Source organism: Erythrolamprus reginae, chromosome 1 (assembly GCF_031021105.1).
Source record: "Erythrolamprus reginae isolate rEryReg1 chromosome 1, rEryReg1.hap1, whole genome shotgun sequence".
Classification (NCBI taxonomy): domain Eukaryota; kingdom Metazoa; phylum Chordata; class Lepidosauria; order Squamata; family Dipsadidae; genus Erythrolamprus; species Erythrolamprus reginae.
The window spans coordinates 232,820,567-232,837,929 of record NC_091950.1 but is presented as its reverse complement, the minus strand read 5'-3'; the positions used below and the strand labels follow the sequence as shown (position 1 = coordinate 232,837,929).

The 17,363-nt window shown below is 41.3% G+C and overlaps 1 protein-coding gene across 2 annotated transcripts; it reads left to right on the top strand.

Annotated features, from left to right (window-relative positions):
- The first annotated feature begins 713 nt into the window (after window positions 1-713).
- Window positions 714-7,908, top strand: TMEM17 (transmembrane protein 17). Of its 2 annotated transcripts, XR_011557359.1 has the most exons (5): window positions 746-911; window positions 1,653-1,756; window positions 2,095-2,208; window positions 4,785-5,137; window positions 6,397-7,908. XR_011557359.1 is itself a non-coding variant. In XM_070732529.1 (4 exons), the coding sequence occupies exons 1-4, from the start codon at window positions 803-805 to the stop codon at window positions 5,043-5,045; spliced, it is 588 nt and encodes a 195-aa protein (XP_070588630.1). In that variant the 5' UTR covers window positions 714-802; the 3' UTR covers window positions 5,046-7,908. The 2 variants fall into 2 exon arrangements, 1 of the variants encoding a protein (XP_070588630.1); XM_070732529.1 differs by having other exon boundaries at window positions 714-911; window positions 4,785-7,908.
- Window positions 7,909-17,363: the final 9,455 nt, after the last annotated feature.

Below are 17,363 nucleotides of genomic sequence, written 5' to 3'. Positions count from 1 at the left end.
ATAACACTGTTCATATACATGATATTGGTACTAACTTATTTTATTTATTTATATATTTTATTTATTTTATTTATGTATTTTATTTATTTATTTACTTATTTTACTTATTTAATAAATAATACATAAATAATGTATTTATAATTTTTAAATAAATAAAATGTATTTATAAATTTATTTATAAATAAATTTGTCAAACAATTATAGGATGATAATTTGTACCAATAAGACATTAGATAAGTAATGATAAAAAGTAACAATAGAAGACAATAGAACAATAGGACAGGGACGGTAGGCACAATGGTGCACTTATGCACGCCCCTTACAGACCTCTTGGTTGGTACTAATAAGAGAGAAACTTAGGACAGGGACGGCAGGGACGCTGGTGCACTTATTACGTTGTCGCTCAGCGTTGTCAGCATCTTTACACAGCACTGACGCTTTTTCTTCATAATGTTTCTTTGCAAAAGAAGCGAACGAAACGATTTCCTCCTGCCGTTCCCGCTCCCCATTTTCTTTAAAGCAAAACCAAGGAGGGAGTCGCCTCACCTATGTAACACACCAGGCGGAACTTTCCTTTCTCACTCTGCAAAAAAACACCCCAACCACCTAAGACGGCCCCGAATGTAACGCCGAGGGTTGTCCTTCCCTCTTGCCCGATGTCGGGTAGAGCGTCGGAACCGGAAGGTGTAACCACGCGGCAATTTTCCCCAGGCGACGGAGCTTGCGCTGAAACTGTATCAAGAAGTTCAGCCGGGCCCCGTTGCCCTAGCAACGGCTCTCGACCGGCAGTTCTTACTGCTCCATGTCGCTGCCGGAGCCGGTGAGAAGGCGGTTGAGTTCTTTCAGCCGGACTGTTTTTACGGACAACAACCGCACGGGAGTCGAAAACAGAGGCGATGCCAGCCACATTGGTGAGGGAGTATTCCCGGCGCTGTGCCAGCTACAAAGATGGCGGTGTTGGCATCGTTCGCCATTCTTGCAGTGGTCGCTGCGAAGCTACTGCCAGACTTCTTGACAGAGCCTGGACCGCGATACAATCATTGGAGCGTCGTTCCAGAGCGTCTGGGTTCTGGGGATACTTTTAAAATTTAAAATTTAACCAATCCAAAACCAATCTTTTAAAGTAGATAAAACTATTCAAGCGCTACTTTCGTTTCCTTAATATGACATTATTGCCAAAAAGATCAGTTGCGATGCCCTCAGCACACAAAACAGAAGATAACCTCTCTGCTGCAGCCCAAGATGTAAAACTAAAAATAATGCCCGTATTTAGGCTAGAAGAGGTACGTCATACATAAAATTATTACCACTTGGAACACAGTGCAAAATCAGAATATCTCAACTCACCAACACATTCAAAACTATGTATTTAATTTAATTTATTAAATTTATAAGCTGCCCAACTCCTTCTGGACTCTAGGTGGCATACAACAGATAAAAACAATATAAAAAACAGTTAAAACCCCTGAAATAAAAGTATTCATGCCAATTCTTCTTGTATGACATATGGAATGACAGTCCTTAGAAGCCACTGTTTCAGCACAAACATATAGTAGACGTGTTTAGGTCAGAAGAGAATAAAGGATCCTGCCCGCAGAATATACTGTTCCTCACAGGTTCCTCACGACTGTTTTGCTCTCTTGTCTCTTCAGATAATGAAATCGTCTCCAGTTTGCCCTTACAGATGTCCCTGTATTTCAACTTCTGGTTCTTCCCTTTTTGGTGGGTAAGCAGTATTGCCATGTTACAGCTGAAGGTAAGATCTAGAAGACAACAGACATACTTCTATTTTGAGATTTGTTACTCTTAGGATATTTGGTTATTGCTTTTTTACCATACCACTGAAATAATGCAAAACCAGATTTCCAGTGATACTATTCTGAGTGGTACATTTGATGCAGAAGGATTGAGAAGTAGGTAAGCTTGTAGAGAATATGTAGAAAATCTCACTGAGATCTGATTTGCAAAAAGACAACTTCACACATAAAATTTGTTGTGAGCCGCCTAGAGTCCCTAGGAAGTCAAATCAAATAAATAAATAAATACATTTGTCCAAATGGAGTATTTATTTTCCATTCTTTTTCTCAATTCTAGTATCCAGTCTTACCCGATTATTACAAATTCATCCTTGTGACAAGCATTATATTAACATCTTTAATTGAGGTTATACGTCTATACCTTGGCTACATGGGAAATTTGCAGGAGAAGGTAGGTGTCCTTCACATACTTAAGAGCCACCTTTCTAAACAAATGGATACAGTTCTTTGAAAAAGATAAAACATTGGAAAATTTGTAGTTTGAATTCAGGACCGTCTTTGAGTCTTAATTTGTTCTTAATTTAGTCAGGTGCAGAGTCATGTGCAGCAAATTGGGTGAGTTCCTACCAGTTCAGATCGGGTCACCTGAACCGGTAGTTACTTGCTGGTGACATCACAATGACATCACAAAACCAGATCAGTTGGTGCTAGTCTATGGACACTGCCATCTCTTTTTTATTTTTTTTTCCTTCTGCGCATTTGAGCCCATGATGCTTAGCCATGCGGTGTGGGAGGAAGCGAACCAGCAGTGAGGTAAGTTGGAACCCACTCCTGCAGCAAATGTTATATCTCTGCTCAGTGTGCTGCATCAGTTGCCAGTTTACTTCTGAGTCTGAACTGAAAATGAGGTTTTAATCTTTAAAACCTTGCATGGCAGGGCCTCGGTTATGTAAGGGACCATCTCTCCCCAATTACATCAGCCTATCCCATTAGATCTCATATGAAGATATGCTATGGGTACCATAGGATAGTGACCTACATCTTGTGGGTCGCTGGAGACATGCCTTCTTCTGTGGCACCTGTCTTATGGAACATTCTTCCTCCTGAAATTAGATTGGCCCCATACTTTTTGATTATTTGTAAGAACCTCTAGACCTGTTTATGATGCCAGGCCTGGAGCTCCAAGGGAACGGGACTTCTGCCCAATGGCTCAATTGCTGAAGAGTCATTTTTATCCTTCACCCAAAGTTAGTATTTTTTTAGTGTTATTTATTGGTTTGACTTTCAGGCTTTTATCTATTTTATATTGCTTTTTTATTTATTGTTTTTTACTGCCACAGTCCCCTTTGGGAAGATGGGAAATTGTATGAATTCGAAAACAAACAAACAAATAATCTTTTTGGTATTTTAAAAATATTTATTTATTAAATTTATATGGCATCTGACTTCTAACAATATGAACTCTATGATTAGGAGACTTTCTTAATCTCTTCTTGATCCTTTTAAAAAAACATTGAAATAATGCGGATTTCTTTGAGAACAGCAATATCAAACATAAAAGGATGTATATTTTGTATATCTATTTCATATATTTTCTGTTGCAATAGACTCAAAGTTTGACAAATTCTGTTGGCTGTTTCAATGTATGGATTTACCATTGTTCAAAATTTCAGAACTGTGCTGGGGCTTATCTGAATACGATCAAAGTCCTCTGAATTCCTGAAATACATTAAGAGTTAATAATATACCAAAACACTATTTGTAGTGTTTAAAAGTATAATGTTTAAAAATTAACATGGAAGTAAACTAAAAATCATCAAAATTGTGTGTGTGTATACGTAGTATCTGTAAAAGAAATTTTGGCTGCATTTGCATGGGCAAGGACCACAGTTTGTATTTGGGTGTTTGTGGGGTATTCTGAGAATCATGGAATTTTACTTAATTTACATTTAACGTTAATTAAAATTAACTTTCATTTATAAAGTTTCCTCTATGTTTTCCCCTTTTTCAGCCACATTAAATATCACAACTTCTTAACAACTTTGGGGTTATTTCCAGATTTTTCAGGGACTATATACAATGCTGGGCTTGTAGTTTTGGAATATACATTAAAATAGAGGTCTATACTGAACTCAGGGTGATTTAGTTTTGATCAGACATTTGTAAGAATACACTGTTGTTCTTCTATTAGTCTAGCATTCTGCCTACAGTTTCAATAGCAATTTAAAGTTGTACTGTGCTTCACAATGTTTAATTAAATAAAGTCTTAATTTTAATTATGCTATTCATATGTAGAATAGATTTTCTGGTAAATGAAAAGAATTGTGCTAGGTTTTACATAGAATGTTACATAGTATGTTGTAGTAGAATGTTACATAGAATGTTTACATATAAGTTACATATAATGTAATTTAATATGTTGATTTCAAGGTTTACAGTTTGGATTCAATTCTGACCCTTATGTATAAGATTGATGTTGAAGTATTTACTATTTCTGCCTCTTCTAAGTCTCTTTGTCCTGGTTTTTGTTAAATTCTGCATCTTCCTAGCTCCCAAGATTCTACATGATCAGAGACTGTTATTTGAAATCGGAGCCCCGGAAATGGAGCAAGGCCTTAAAGAAAGTGATTGATAGCTAAGATATTATATTTCCTCTTAAAATAAACAAGCATCTTGTATCTCTTGCGAACCTTCTACCATTGGCTCTCAGTCCTGTATTTTATTCTGTCATTGAAACAATATAGAGAATGATAGTTGGCTGTGATATCTACCTGAAATTTCTAAAAAGTATGCTTCATTTCACTGAGTTTGTCTTCAAAGTCATAACTACAACAGTTGAAAAGGAGCTTTTTCTGCAGAGGAAAAAATACAAAATTGGATTCTTGTACTATAACTCTGATTTTTCATCCTTCTGTGTTTATATCTCGGATACTGGTAAAGTTCAATTTTCTGTACCACTCTGCTCTTTGAATTAGGTTGATAGAGTGATATAATATTTTGATTCCTTTTTTCTCTTTGTCTTTATAGGTTCCTGAACTAGCTGGGTTTTGGCTCCTGAGTCTCCTTTTGCAAGTGCCCCTAATTCTTTTCCTACTTTTAAATGAAGGGCTAAGGATTCAACCTTTGGAGCGAGCAGTCAATATAATTTTTATAGTATTTCTTGTCTTCCAAGTTGTTACTGCATTCCTTGCTCTCAAAAGAATGGTAAACCAACTGGCAACTCGTTTCCATCTTCATGAGTTTGACCGGTTAGATGCTCATATTCCCTCTGATAACGTAGCTTGCTAAGCAAGTAGACTGAAAGCTGCAGGGACTATGGGACAAGTGGGAAAACTTCATTCAACAAGTGGTGTTTGGAAATCTGCAGTAAGAAACTGATGGTAAGCAGAGCAACCCCACTAGTGAAGCTCCTCTGCTTATTGCCTTAACTATGTGAGCTTTAGATGATTCTTTTTAGAAATTCACCTAATTCTTGATAGCGCAAGCTTAGTGGAGTGATATCAACAGGCTTTATTCATTGTGGACTGATTCAGATGCAGTGTGAAGTGTTAGAAAAAAATGTCATTAGGTAGTACAGTACACGTTTTTGAGGGGATTCTGCTCATATCTGCTAATATTATCTATTATGAAATCTGTATTATAATGACCTTCATCTGTTGTTTTTTCAACATGTATTCATATCCAGACATTTTTCACTGGAGAAAAACATTTGAATAAGCATTCAGTGAGGAACCTAAAACTGTTAGAAATATCAAAACCTTTATGACCTTAAAATTATTTTAAATAGGACCAATTAAACAAAAAATATGGTTTAAAGCAAAAATACAATTTTACAATTTTTCTGAAATTAGCACCCTCTTTTTAAAAATAAACACACACACACTTCTCTGAGTTGCAGAGGGAATAAGAAAAGGGGAAAAAACAGACAAATTCTCTCTTTCTTTGCTGGCTCAAATTTGCTAGCTTATCAGGAGGGTTGTCAATGATGAAAATATGATATTTGTTACAAAATTTAGCAGAAATATGATAATAACACTTTTAACACGTCAAAATATGACTTTAAGGCAAAATAAAAAGAATCTAGTTCTCACCAGATAACTCTAATATTTAAAACATGTTTTATTTATAAATTCAAATAAAGGTTCCAGAAAAAATCTAACATGTTCTAGAAATCCTCACCCTAGTGGTTAACGTTTTTTAAACAAAATTGTTTTTATTTTGAGATATGTATTTAAAAGATTCTATGGTACCCTTTTGTAAACAATATATTTTTAAAAAACATTATTTTAGTATATTCTTGTTTAACCATTTAAAAACAAACTAGCACTTTTCACTGAAAGATGCTACAAAAATTACAGCCAAATATCTCCCAGTGTTTATTTTTCAGAAAGGGAGAAAGCATAATCCTTTCTGTATAATTTAAAATAGACTTAGTTTTAAGCAATTTATATAAAGTGAAGACAATATCTATTCATATACTATATAGAGAGTTATGATCTACAGGTATATACAAGGAATAATATCTCTACTATTTTCTAATAAGAGTGCAAACTATTTAAAAGAAATGTTTTGCAAAATGGACTTAATAACTATTTAAAAAGTTAAAAATATTCACATTCTACTTTGTTCCAAAAATTAGAAATGCTGGGAGAAGCAGATGAAATAGAATGCCCAAAATTTGACCCTATGGAAATATGTGGCTAAGCAAGCAAGTTAGCTAAGATAAGGATGTTAACTTTGAAATCAGACAAGAACCGGATGACAGCAACCAGAGATAAAAAAAAGTTAGCTGCCATGCAGCAAGTCATGTTTGACTCACTAACCTAATTGTCAACAAAAGGACAGCTGAGGTGACATGATGAAATGCTGGCAAAGGATAAAAGGCAGAGCTGTACAGGTTTCTGTGAGAAAATCTTTATTTGGGCATGTTGCCATCAATGTATGCCAAGCACTCCTGTCTTCCACAGCCCCGTATAGAACCCAAGCCAGTTCTTTAACAGCAACTGAGTATGTGCCTGCATCCATGTGTGGGTGTATGTGTGCATGTATGTATAATGCTTAAGCATTTGTAATAAAGCTATAGGTTAAGAGAGACTGTGCACTCTCTAGAGCAGGGGTGTCAAACTTGATTTCATTAAGGGCTGCATTAGTATTGAGTTTGATTTTGGGCGGCTGGGGGTGGGCATGGCCAGCTCCATGTCACTCATTTCAGGAGCAGCTGGGGTGTGGCCCGAGTGCTCTGTCAGTGAAAACAGGCTCCCAAGCTCTGTTTTCAGCTGCAATGGCCTCTTACAACCCTCTGCCAGCGTAAACGGAGGTTGGGAGTGCTGCCTGTGAAAATGGAGCTCCCGAGCATGCAGCTTTCCTGAGTTCTGTTTTATCTGGCAGAGGGACTGCAGGTCAGTCCTTCACTATTTCCTGGGCGGCCCCTGGAGGCCAGATCTAAGCAGCCTGCAGATTTGTTCTGGCCTCTGGGCCTTGAGTTTGACATCCCTGTTCTAGAGCATTTCATTAGTAGTGCATATCTTCCTGAACCTTATCTCTGTTGGAAATGTGTGAGTGTACCTAATAATCAATGCCTCCCTTACTGACCAAAGCTATGAACTACCAAGCCTTGGCTGCATTTATCTAGTCTCCGGAGTAGGTCGAACCTAAAAAAGGCTGAAGGTGAATATATGTCAGTGGTATGGAAGTAAAAGTGAATGGATGAACTGTAATATCCTTTACAAAGCTCATGTTACTCCAACTTTTGCCTTCTCAATGTTCTCATTGCACATGCACCACTTCTACTGGGGCAACCAGCAAAGTGAAGTAAGTGCATGCATATGCATGCAGCAACAAGGGGGAAATTTTGAAGTAGGCACATAAAATTTACAAATAATCTAGCTACTCTAAGTCTTCAGAATGAATGCATTGTTCGCACAGATGCATATTGTAAAACTCCTGTTTCAGATATGTTGTTCTGCCCTATTGTGGCATCACAAGAACTTTAGTAATTTCTTATGTTGAGAACAGAAAGAGATGTCTCAAATTCAAAGTAACAGTGCAAGTTCTCAAACTTGTTCAAGTGAAAACTGCTAATGATGTATCAAGTAAAATATCTTGGTGTATTATTTTATTGTATAAATAAAAGATTTTGCTGTTTTGAAAATACAATGTGCTGTTTATGTTATAGTAATCATATTTTGAAGCCATAATTGTGGGTTTAGATTGTATAAAAATCCAGATGCCATCTAGAGGCTATTCAGATTTTGGTAGGCCAAATTTATTTTCCCTATGTTTGTACAATTAACATCCACAATCTTTACTTTAATAGGATGAATTTTCTGAAATATCTATATTATATATTGTAGATGATTTTCTTTACATACTTCCTTCTATACCTTCTGCCAGTTATGTCCCATGTCCTCCTCTATACAAATTGACTGATGTTTCCTGTTGATTGAAAACTGTCCAGAAACTTTGAGCATTCAACAGTAGTGTTTTAGAGAGTGATATTCAGCTTGTTTTTCATCAGTTTGCTCTCCTTACAGAGGAGTATATCTATTCTTTGTTTCTTGATCCTCAGCTGTCACTAGATTCATAGGAGAGGAGCACAAATTTGCACAAATAGGGCTATTATGATGAGACCGCTAGATCCCAGCTTTCCCCTTAAGCAGTTTATATTGGAACATCTGCACTGGTTTGTCAACTGAGAGATCACGTCTCTGGTTATAAATCTGCACAAGATAGGACATTTAAATATAAATCTCCTACAGGTACGAGAGTCTACTGAAGACATCCTGGTTCTGTTAAATGAATGTGATACTGTATATGGATACCATATACCGTACCATGTTTCCCCGAAAATAAGACCCTGTCTTATATTTTTTTGAACCCTGAAATAAGCCATTGACCTTATTGCCATGCACTCAAAAGCCCGATTGGACTAATTATCAGGGGATGTCTTATTTTGAGAGAAAGGGTATATGGATACCATATATCAATTTATTAAACCTCCAACAAATAGAATGAGCAAAGAATATGACACAATAAGAGCTAATCAGAAAGGGGGGTATGATAGATGCCAAGATTTTTTAACTGGGTAATTTGCTGGTTGTTCAAAAAGTGCTATAATAGTTGTAATTATTATAAAATTGTATGCCACTAAATCAAAATTCTTCAGTTGACAACAGTAAAATATCTATGATTCAAATATCTAATTCCAGTAAAATACATTTTTCCATAAAAACAGTAAACAAAATTAAAAACCACCAAAAGAGAAATGGAAACCTATACCATGAGTAGAGTCCAATGACCTGTTGAAACAGGAACATTTTTACAGGTTTCTGGAAAGCTAGCCAAGTAAATTACAAGGAATATGTTATTCTACTTTGTCAGGTCCATCACAAGCCCCGTCCCCAAGATCTTTCATATGTAGGGACTCTAAACATTCCCTCTTAGGATAACCAAATAGGATATGCAGATTCTAGTTGATGGTGTTTCGATACACGTTTATTTCAGTGTGTCAAAAACTTGAAAAATGCCTAATTTGATTCTGCTAGTGTGCGCCCACACATGGAGCAAAAAAGAAAGCATCTTTTATGTCCTCTCCCTCCAATCTAAGTCACCCTAAATAGTAGCACTCAATAGCAGCACTGAAGCTGGGCCTGAAGTAGATGGGTAGCAGTGGTGGTATTCAGCCGGTTCTCTCTGGATCAAGCAAACTGGTAGGGGTGACTATGGGAGGCTCCGCCCACCCACCCGGACATAACGTGTGAACTCTGCACATGTGCAGATGGCTGTTCACATGCACAGGCAAGGCACGCTCACATTTGCAAACCGGTATGGAAGGTATGTGAATCCTATCTCTGACAGGTAGGCCTGAAATAGAAGCTGGACCTCAACTTCAATGCTGTCAACAGTGCTGCTGCTCAAAAGGCTACTTTGCAACATTTCCCAAAGGACTGTTCCCATAAACCAGCATCCTCTATGTTCTGCTGCATGCAAGGTGCCCAAAGCTGCTCCAGATCACACAAGGTTCTTGAAGTGGCTTCAAAGAATGCTCTGATGCTCAGAGAAAACTGCAAAAGCATGCTCCATCTAATTCTTGCTCAGCCTCTATAGCCTCCCAAAAATCTTTCAAGAAAGATATGCTGCATCATTACTCTAGATCAGGAGTGGGCAACATGTGGCTACAAAGCCGCATGCAGCTCTTTGAGCCCTCTGCTGTGGCTCCCTGTCCCATCACTGGTTGGCCCCACTCCTTACTGCTTTTAGTTTTTGAGGATATTTTTGGAAATCCAGGCTGAGGAACAATTGCCAGCCGTAGTGGATGCTTCCCTTCGGGTGACCCTCCTCTTCCCCCTTCTCCCCTCATGAACCTCTGGCCGGCTGTGGCTGAGCCGGGAGCGTGCGCAAGCATGGGGAGACCATCCCCAAGTGAGAGCCAAAGCAAAGGAAAGGCGACTGGCTGCTCACTTAGGTAGGGTCTCCTTGTGTGTGTGCATGCACCCAGCTCAGCTACAGTTAGTCAGGGTGCCACAAGAGGGGGAGAAGGAAGAGGAGGGTTGCTGGAGAGTGAGGAGCGAAGTGCACCTGTACCTGCCTTCGATTCCTACCCCTTTGGGCTTGAGTTTCTGCCCTCTGTGCTCAGACAAAGAGTGCTGGGTGTTGGGTTTAACTACTCTACTACATGCTTGCACTGTCTTGTAAACACATCTCTATGGTCAGGTTGCAATTAACTGACCAGTGTGTCACCTTTTGATGACCAAAAGGGGCAGATACCCTGCAGGCTATATAAACTTCTGCAGGGTAGATGCCCCCCCCTTTCTTCTTCTTGCTCTTCTACCTCTTCTACCTTCTTCTGTGTGTGCTCCATTGTCCTCGGCTGAGGACACATGTGTGAGATGAAATCCAAAGCCATCCTCACACATGGGACCATCCAGAAGTTATTAATATGGACTGGAATGTAAACTTATCTGCCTGCAATCTATCTATTGCATGAATCAACATAATTGTAAGTAAAGATTGTATTTTTCATCTTTATGAAGAAGTGGTCATTCATTGCTAACAAATGGGATTCTGAACCACGTGTTATTTCTTGCCATGCTAACTCCGCTGCAAATTAAGCCAGCTGAACTCTGCTAATACAAATAATATTAATGATAATCAAAATACCCAACAAAGGGTTATGGGCCCAGCACGCTTCCGCTGCGCGACTCTGCTTGGGCCCATAACCCTTTGTTGGGTATTTTGATTATCATTAATATTATTTGTATTAGCAGAGTTCCTTAACCAGTAAGCAAATTATTATGGTTGAGCATTCAGAGACATCCAAGGAGATGGTTAAAGCTCTAGAAGATGCATTCTCAGGAATACATGAGAAATACCAATGCAGATGGATTCTTGTAGTAGCACAAGGCTTCTCTCAGACTTTTCCTGATGATTACACCGATACTTATTCACCTACTGTCAGAAATGAAAGTGTCAAAATTGCCTTAACAACTGCCGCTGCCCTGAATTTAGAAGTTTTCCAGTTTGATGTTGAAACTGCCTATCTGAATGCCGATCTAGATGAAGAAATCTACGTGAAAGGCGCACCCGGATTCCAGGACCAGGAAGGATGTGTCTGGTGCTTGCAAAAGAGTTTATACGGATTGAAACAATCTGGTTTAATGTGGCATAGATGTCTAATTGACAAACTAAATTCAATGGGCTTTATTAAGTCCGACTCTGATCAATGCGTGTTTATAAAAGGGCAAGGTAATGTTTATGAAATTGTTCTTGTGTATGTTGATGATATTGTGTATATTGGTCCAAATCAACATATGAGTGAGAGTTTTGCAAAGGGTTTAGAAAAACATTTCACACTGAAAAGCTTAGGACACATTCATGATTACTTAGGGGTTCAAATTCAGAAAACTAAGAAGGGGTTTAGTCTCTCACAATCAAATAAGATTGATCAATTGTTACAACAATGCAACATGGCTGATGCACGCCCATGTCGGTCTCCAATGCAGACAGACTTTTATAGGTTGACATACCAAAATAGTCCTTTGTTTAAGGACCAAACACTTTATCGCTCAGTAATTGGGTCATTGTTATATATTAGCAGTTGGACAAGACCCGACATTTCACTTAGTGTGAATTTGTTGTCACGACACGTAGGCGACTGTATTTCATTGGTCATGTATAAAGAGATTGCTCAGATACATGAAGCACACGATGGACATAAAGTTGTTCCTGGAACCAGAACAAAACAAGTATCCTAAACTGATTTGTTATGCAGATTCTGATTGGGCGAGTGACATTGAGACTCGTCAAATTACTTCTGGTTTTATAGTGTTTTTGAATGGGTGTCCAATTTATTGGAAAGTCAGAAAGCAGAGATTTATTTCTTGTTCCTCCACTGAGTCCGAATATGCTTGTGTTTCTGACTGTTGCAATGATTTAACCAATGTTTCTGCTCTCATTACTAGTATCTGGGCGGAGCCAATCAAACCTATTGTTATTATGGAAGATAATATTTCAGTGAAATTCATTGCTGACGCTGAATATGTGGGAGCACGTTCACGGCACATCGATTTACGATATAAAAATGCAAGAAAATATGTGCAACAAGGATTCGTGACACTACAATATGTGCCTTCAAATGAACAGATCGCTGATGTGCTGAATAAGCCACTGCCAGCTGACCAACACGAATACCTTTCTAAGAAAATGTGCCTTAAGTGAATCAATGTCCCTGATGACTGCCAAAGAAGGGGTGTCACGCTGAGTATTGCCAGCCAACAGAGACTTTCCTTAGTTAAAGTGTTGCTGTGTTTCTTTATTTTCTCTGATCACACCCCCTCTTACATCACTCCCACAATCCTTATCTTTCTCTGTTTCCTATATATATATCCGCCTGCTTATGTGAGCAAACACATTCTAATCTAACCTTCTTGTGTGCTTGCAGCCATGTTTTTCGTTAGAAGCTGCTTGATAAAGCGCAGCTGGCACAATGTACTTATTTCTGTTTATAAAATAAAGTTTGTTTTCACTTTGGTTCCTGCCTGCTGAAGTCCTGCTTTAAAATCCATCCCCAACAAGACATGTCATACATTTCGAAGAGAATGAGAGAATTGGGGATACTAGTAAAACCCCAAATATAAACTGTGAGGCAGAGATAGAGAACCAACCCCTAATACACCTGCCTACACTGATTGACATGTCTGAACCAGTGAGTGATTTACAATTAGTAACACCTGCACACGTAGTAACCCCGCCTGCATCAGATGATGAACAGGAAGAGGGTGAGCAGAGTGAAGCCAATTTAAATGAGCAACAAAGTAATTCTGATGGTGAAACCTCAGATGAAGAAGAGCTAGCCACATCTAGCAACACCACTATAAGACTATCTGCTCGTAGCAATAAAGGAGTTCCACCAAACAGATTTTCTTATTTTGTGAACTCTGTACAAGCTCAGGAACCTAGTAGCTGGAATGATATTAAAAATATGCCTCCAGCAGAGGGTGCCAAATGATATGAAGCCGCAAATGATGAAATGGAGTCTCTCAAACAGAACCAAACATGGACTTTAACAGAACCACCCACAGGAAAGAATGTCATAGGCTGTAAGTGGGTATTCAAGATAAAGAAAGATTCATATGGCAGAGTTGAGAGATATAAGGCAAGACTTGTGGCAAAAGGCTTCTCACAAAAGTATGGAGAGGATTTTGATGAAGTGTTTGCACCTGTAGTGAAACACACAACTATCAGAACTCTTTTAACTATTGCTGCCTCCACAAAAATGCTTGTAAAACACATAGATGTAAAGACCGCCTTTCTACATGGGAATATCACTGAGGACATTTACATGAAACAACCTCCAGGGTTTGTAGATCCAAAACACAAAAATATGGTCTGCAAACTGAAAAAGGGTCTTTATGGCTTGCGTCAAGGTGCTAAGTGCTGGAATGAGACACTTGACAAAATACTGAAGGAATTGAACTTCAATCAAGGTAAGGAAGATCAATGTTTATATGTGAGGCATAAAAATGGACAGTTTTCTTACATACTGACTTTTGTAGATGATCTCTTAATTTGTTGCAATACTGAAAGAGAGTACAAAGAAATTGCAGCACATCTAACTAAGAGAGTTGAAATCAAGGAACTGGGAGATGTTTCCAGTTACCTAGGTATGCAGATCCAAAGAGAAAAGGATGGAAGTTTTCTGCTGAACCAAAGCCAGAAAATCCTTCAACTATTAGAAAATTTGGGAATGACAGATTGCCATGCTGCCAAGACTCCAATGGCAACTGATTTCCTTGGAAAGCAAGATGAGACTGAACGGTTTGAAGACAACACCCAATACAGAGAGGTGATTGGTAAGCTGTTGCATATTTGTACGTCTGTATTTCCTAATCGAATTGAATTATTCATTATTACCTATGTTTGTATTTTTATTGTTATTTTTAGTCAGTTTTAATAGTGTTTTTAATATTAATATCGTTCTTAATTGCTGTTTTTATACTGCTATCAATTTAATTGCTTTTTTAACATAATTGGGGTTTTATATAATGGGTGACTGGGGTACATATACTTGTGGGTATGAATGGAATGATTGGTATGATTGGGGGGGTGGGGGGGTGGGGATATGGTATGGATGAGTTGATTGATAGTAGTGCGAATGACAGATTTGGCCCACCTGACGCCCGGGAGACAGGGGAGGGAGGGACACCGATCTCTGGGGTGGCAGAGGGTCGGAATATTTCAGTGTTGCTGGGGAGAGGCAGATATGGCGGGGGCCACAGAGCTAGCCGTTCCAGGGGAACGAGGGACCGTTGCTTAATAACGGTCCCTTGTTCCGGCTCTGTGAGCCCAATCTTGGGTACTGGTGATGAGTGTAACTCTGGCCCTGGACTCAGGTTGCTGCTGCTTAATGCCAGGTCGGTGGTCAATAAAGCTCTCCTCATCCGGGATCTGATCCTGGATGAGGAGGCCGACCTGGCATGTATTACTGAAACCTGGCTGGGCCCAGAGGGAGGTGTTCCTCTCTCTGAAATTTGCCCAGCTGGGTTTCAGATATGGCACCAACCTCGACCCCAGGGAAGGGGGGGAGGAGTGGCTATTATAGCCAGGGAGAGCCTTTGCCTACGTGGACTCATTGCTCCGGAAATTGCGGGTTGCGAGTCACTCTTGATGAAGTTGGACTTAGGGGTTCAGGTGGGCTTATTTCTCACGTACCTGCCTCCCAGCTGCGTGTCAAAAGCCCTGCCTGTGCTACTCGAGGAGGTAGCCGGGTTGGCGGTGGAGTTCCCCAGACTTATTGTCTTGGGGGACTTCAACCTGCCGTCACTCGGCGAAACCTCTGGGTTGGCACAGGAGTTCATGGCCACCATGACAGCCATGGACCTGACTCAAGTAGTACGGGGTCCGACTCATGAGGGGGGGCACGCACCTGACATGGTATTCCTTTCCGAGCAATTGAGCAATGGTCTGAGACTAAGGGGCTTAGAAGCAGTGCCTTTGTCATGGTCAGACCATTTTCTACTACGGCTTGACTTCTTGGCTCCAATCCTTCCCCGCAGGGAGGCGGAACCAATGAAGATGTTCCGCCCCAAACGCCTGATGGACCCAGAGGGCTTTCAGATGGCGCTTGGGGTTATTCCAGAGGCACTCATCCACAGTTCGGCGGAGTCTCTTGCGGAGGCCTGGAATACGGCTGCTGCGGAGGCTCTCGACCGGATTGCGCCTTTGCGACCTCTCCGTGGTGCTAGACCCCGTAGAGCCCCATGGTTCAACGAGGAGCTCCGGGAGTTGAAACGCCAAAAGAGACGTCTAGAGAAGCGATGGAGGAAGAGCAGGTCTGAATCTGATCGAACACTTGTAAGAGCTCATATTAAGACTTACAAAGTGGCGCTCAAGGCGGCAAGATGCGCGTACCATGCCGCCTTGATTGCATCAGCGGAATCCCGCCCGGCCGCTCTGTTTAGGGTGACCCGCTCCCTTCTTAACCAGGGGGGAGTTGGGGAGCCCTTGCAGAGTAGTGCCGAGGAGTTTAACACGTTTTTCGCTGATAAAGTCGCTCAGATCCGGGCTGACCTCGACTCCAATTGTAAAACAGAGTCGACTGACAATGAGTCAGTCGAGGTGACTGGGGCACGTACTTGTCCACCTGTCTGGGAAGAGTTTGATCTGGTGACACCTGATGAAGTGGACAAGGCCATTGGAGCTGTGAGTTCCGCCACCTGTTTACTGGATCCGTGTCCCTCCTGGTTGGTCTCGGCCAGCAGGGAGGTGACACGGAGCTGGGCCCAGGAGATTACCAACGCTTCCTTGGGGAGGGGAGTTTTTCCATCACTCTATAAAGAAGCGCTTGTGCGCCCCCTCCTCAAGAAGCCTTCCCTGGACCCAGCCGTACTCAACAACTATCGTCCAGTCTCCAACCTTCCCTTCATGGGGAAGGTTGTCGAGAAGGTGGTGGCACTCCAGCTCCAGCGGTCCTTGGAAGAAGCCGATTATCTAGGTCCCCAGCAGTCGGGCTTCAGGCCCGGTTACAGCACGGAAACCGCTTTGGTCGCGTTGATGGATGATCTCTGGCAGGCCCGGGACAGGGGTTTATCCTCTGTCCTGGTGCTCCTCGATCTCTCAGCGGCTTTCGATACCATTGACCATGGTATCCTTCTGCACCGGTTGGAGGGGTTGGGGGTGGGAGGCACTGTGCTTCAGTGGTTCTCCTCCTACCTCTCTGGCCGGTCGCAGTTGGTGTTAGTGGGGGGTCAGAGGTCGACTCCGAGGTCTCTCCCTTGTGGAGTACCTCAGGGGTCGGTCCTCTCCCCCTTGCTATTTAACATCTACATGAAACCGCTGGGTGAGATCATCCAAGGACATGGGGTGAGGTATCATCAATATGCTGATGATACCCAGCTTTACATCTCCACCCCATGCCCAGTCAACGAAGCGGTGGAAGTGATGTGCCGGTGCCTGGAGGCTGTTGGGGCCTGGATGGGTGTCAACAGACTCAAGCTCAACCCGGATAAGACGGAGTGGCTGTGGGTTTTGCCTCCCAAGGACAATCCCATCTGTCCGTCCATTACCCTGGGGGGGAATTACTGACCCCCTCAGAGAGGGTCCGCAACTTGGGCGTCCTCCTCGATCCACAGCTCACATTAGAGAACCATCTTTCAGCTGTGGCGAGGGGGGCGTTTGCCCAGGTCCGCCTGGTGCACCAGTTGCGGCCCTATCTGGACCGGGACTCATTGCTCACAGTCACTCATGCCCTCATCACCTCGAGGTTCGACTACTGTAATGCTCTCTACATGGGGCTACCTTTGAAAAGTGTTCGGAAACTTAAGATCGTGCAGAATGCAGCTGCGAGAGCAGTCATGGGCCTACCCAGGTATGCCCATGTTTCACCATCACTCCGCAGTCTGCATTGGCTGCCGATCAGTTTCCGGTCACAATTCAAAGTGTTGGTTATGACCTTTAAAGCCCTTCATGGCACTGGACCAGAATATCTTCGAGACCGCCTTCTGTCGCACGAATCCCAGCGACCGATTAGGTCCCACAGAGTGGGCCTCCTCCGGGTCCCGTCAACTAAACAATGTCGGTTGGCGGGCCCCAGGGGGAGAGCCTTCTCTG

Bases quoted from the DNA above. Each gene is read 5' to 3' on its own strand.
- TMEM17 (XM_070732529.1), top strand. From the start codon at position 803: ATGTCGCTGCCGGAGCCGGTGAGAAGGCGGTTGAGTTCTTTCAGCCGG. The intron at 1,757-2,094 runs GTAAGATCTAGA...TCTCAATTCTAG, and splicing joins TTGCCATGTTACAGCTGAAG to TATCCAGTCTTACCCGATTA. The intron at 2,209-4,784 runs GTAGGTGTCCTT...TTGTCTTTATAG, and splicing joins TGGGAAATTTGCAGGAGAAG to GTTCCTGAACTAGCTGGGTT.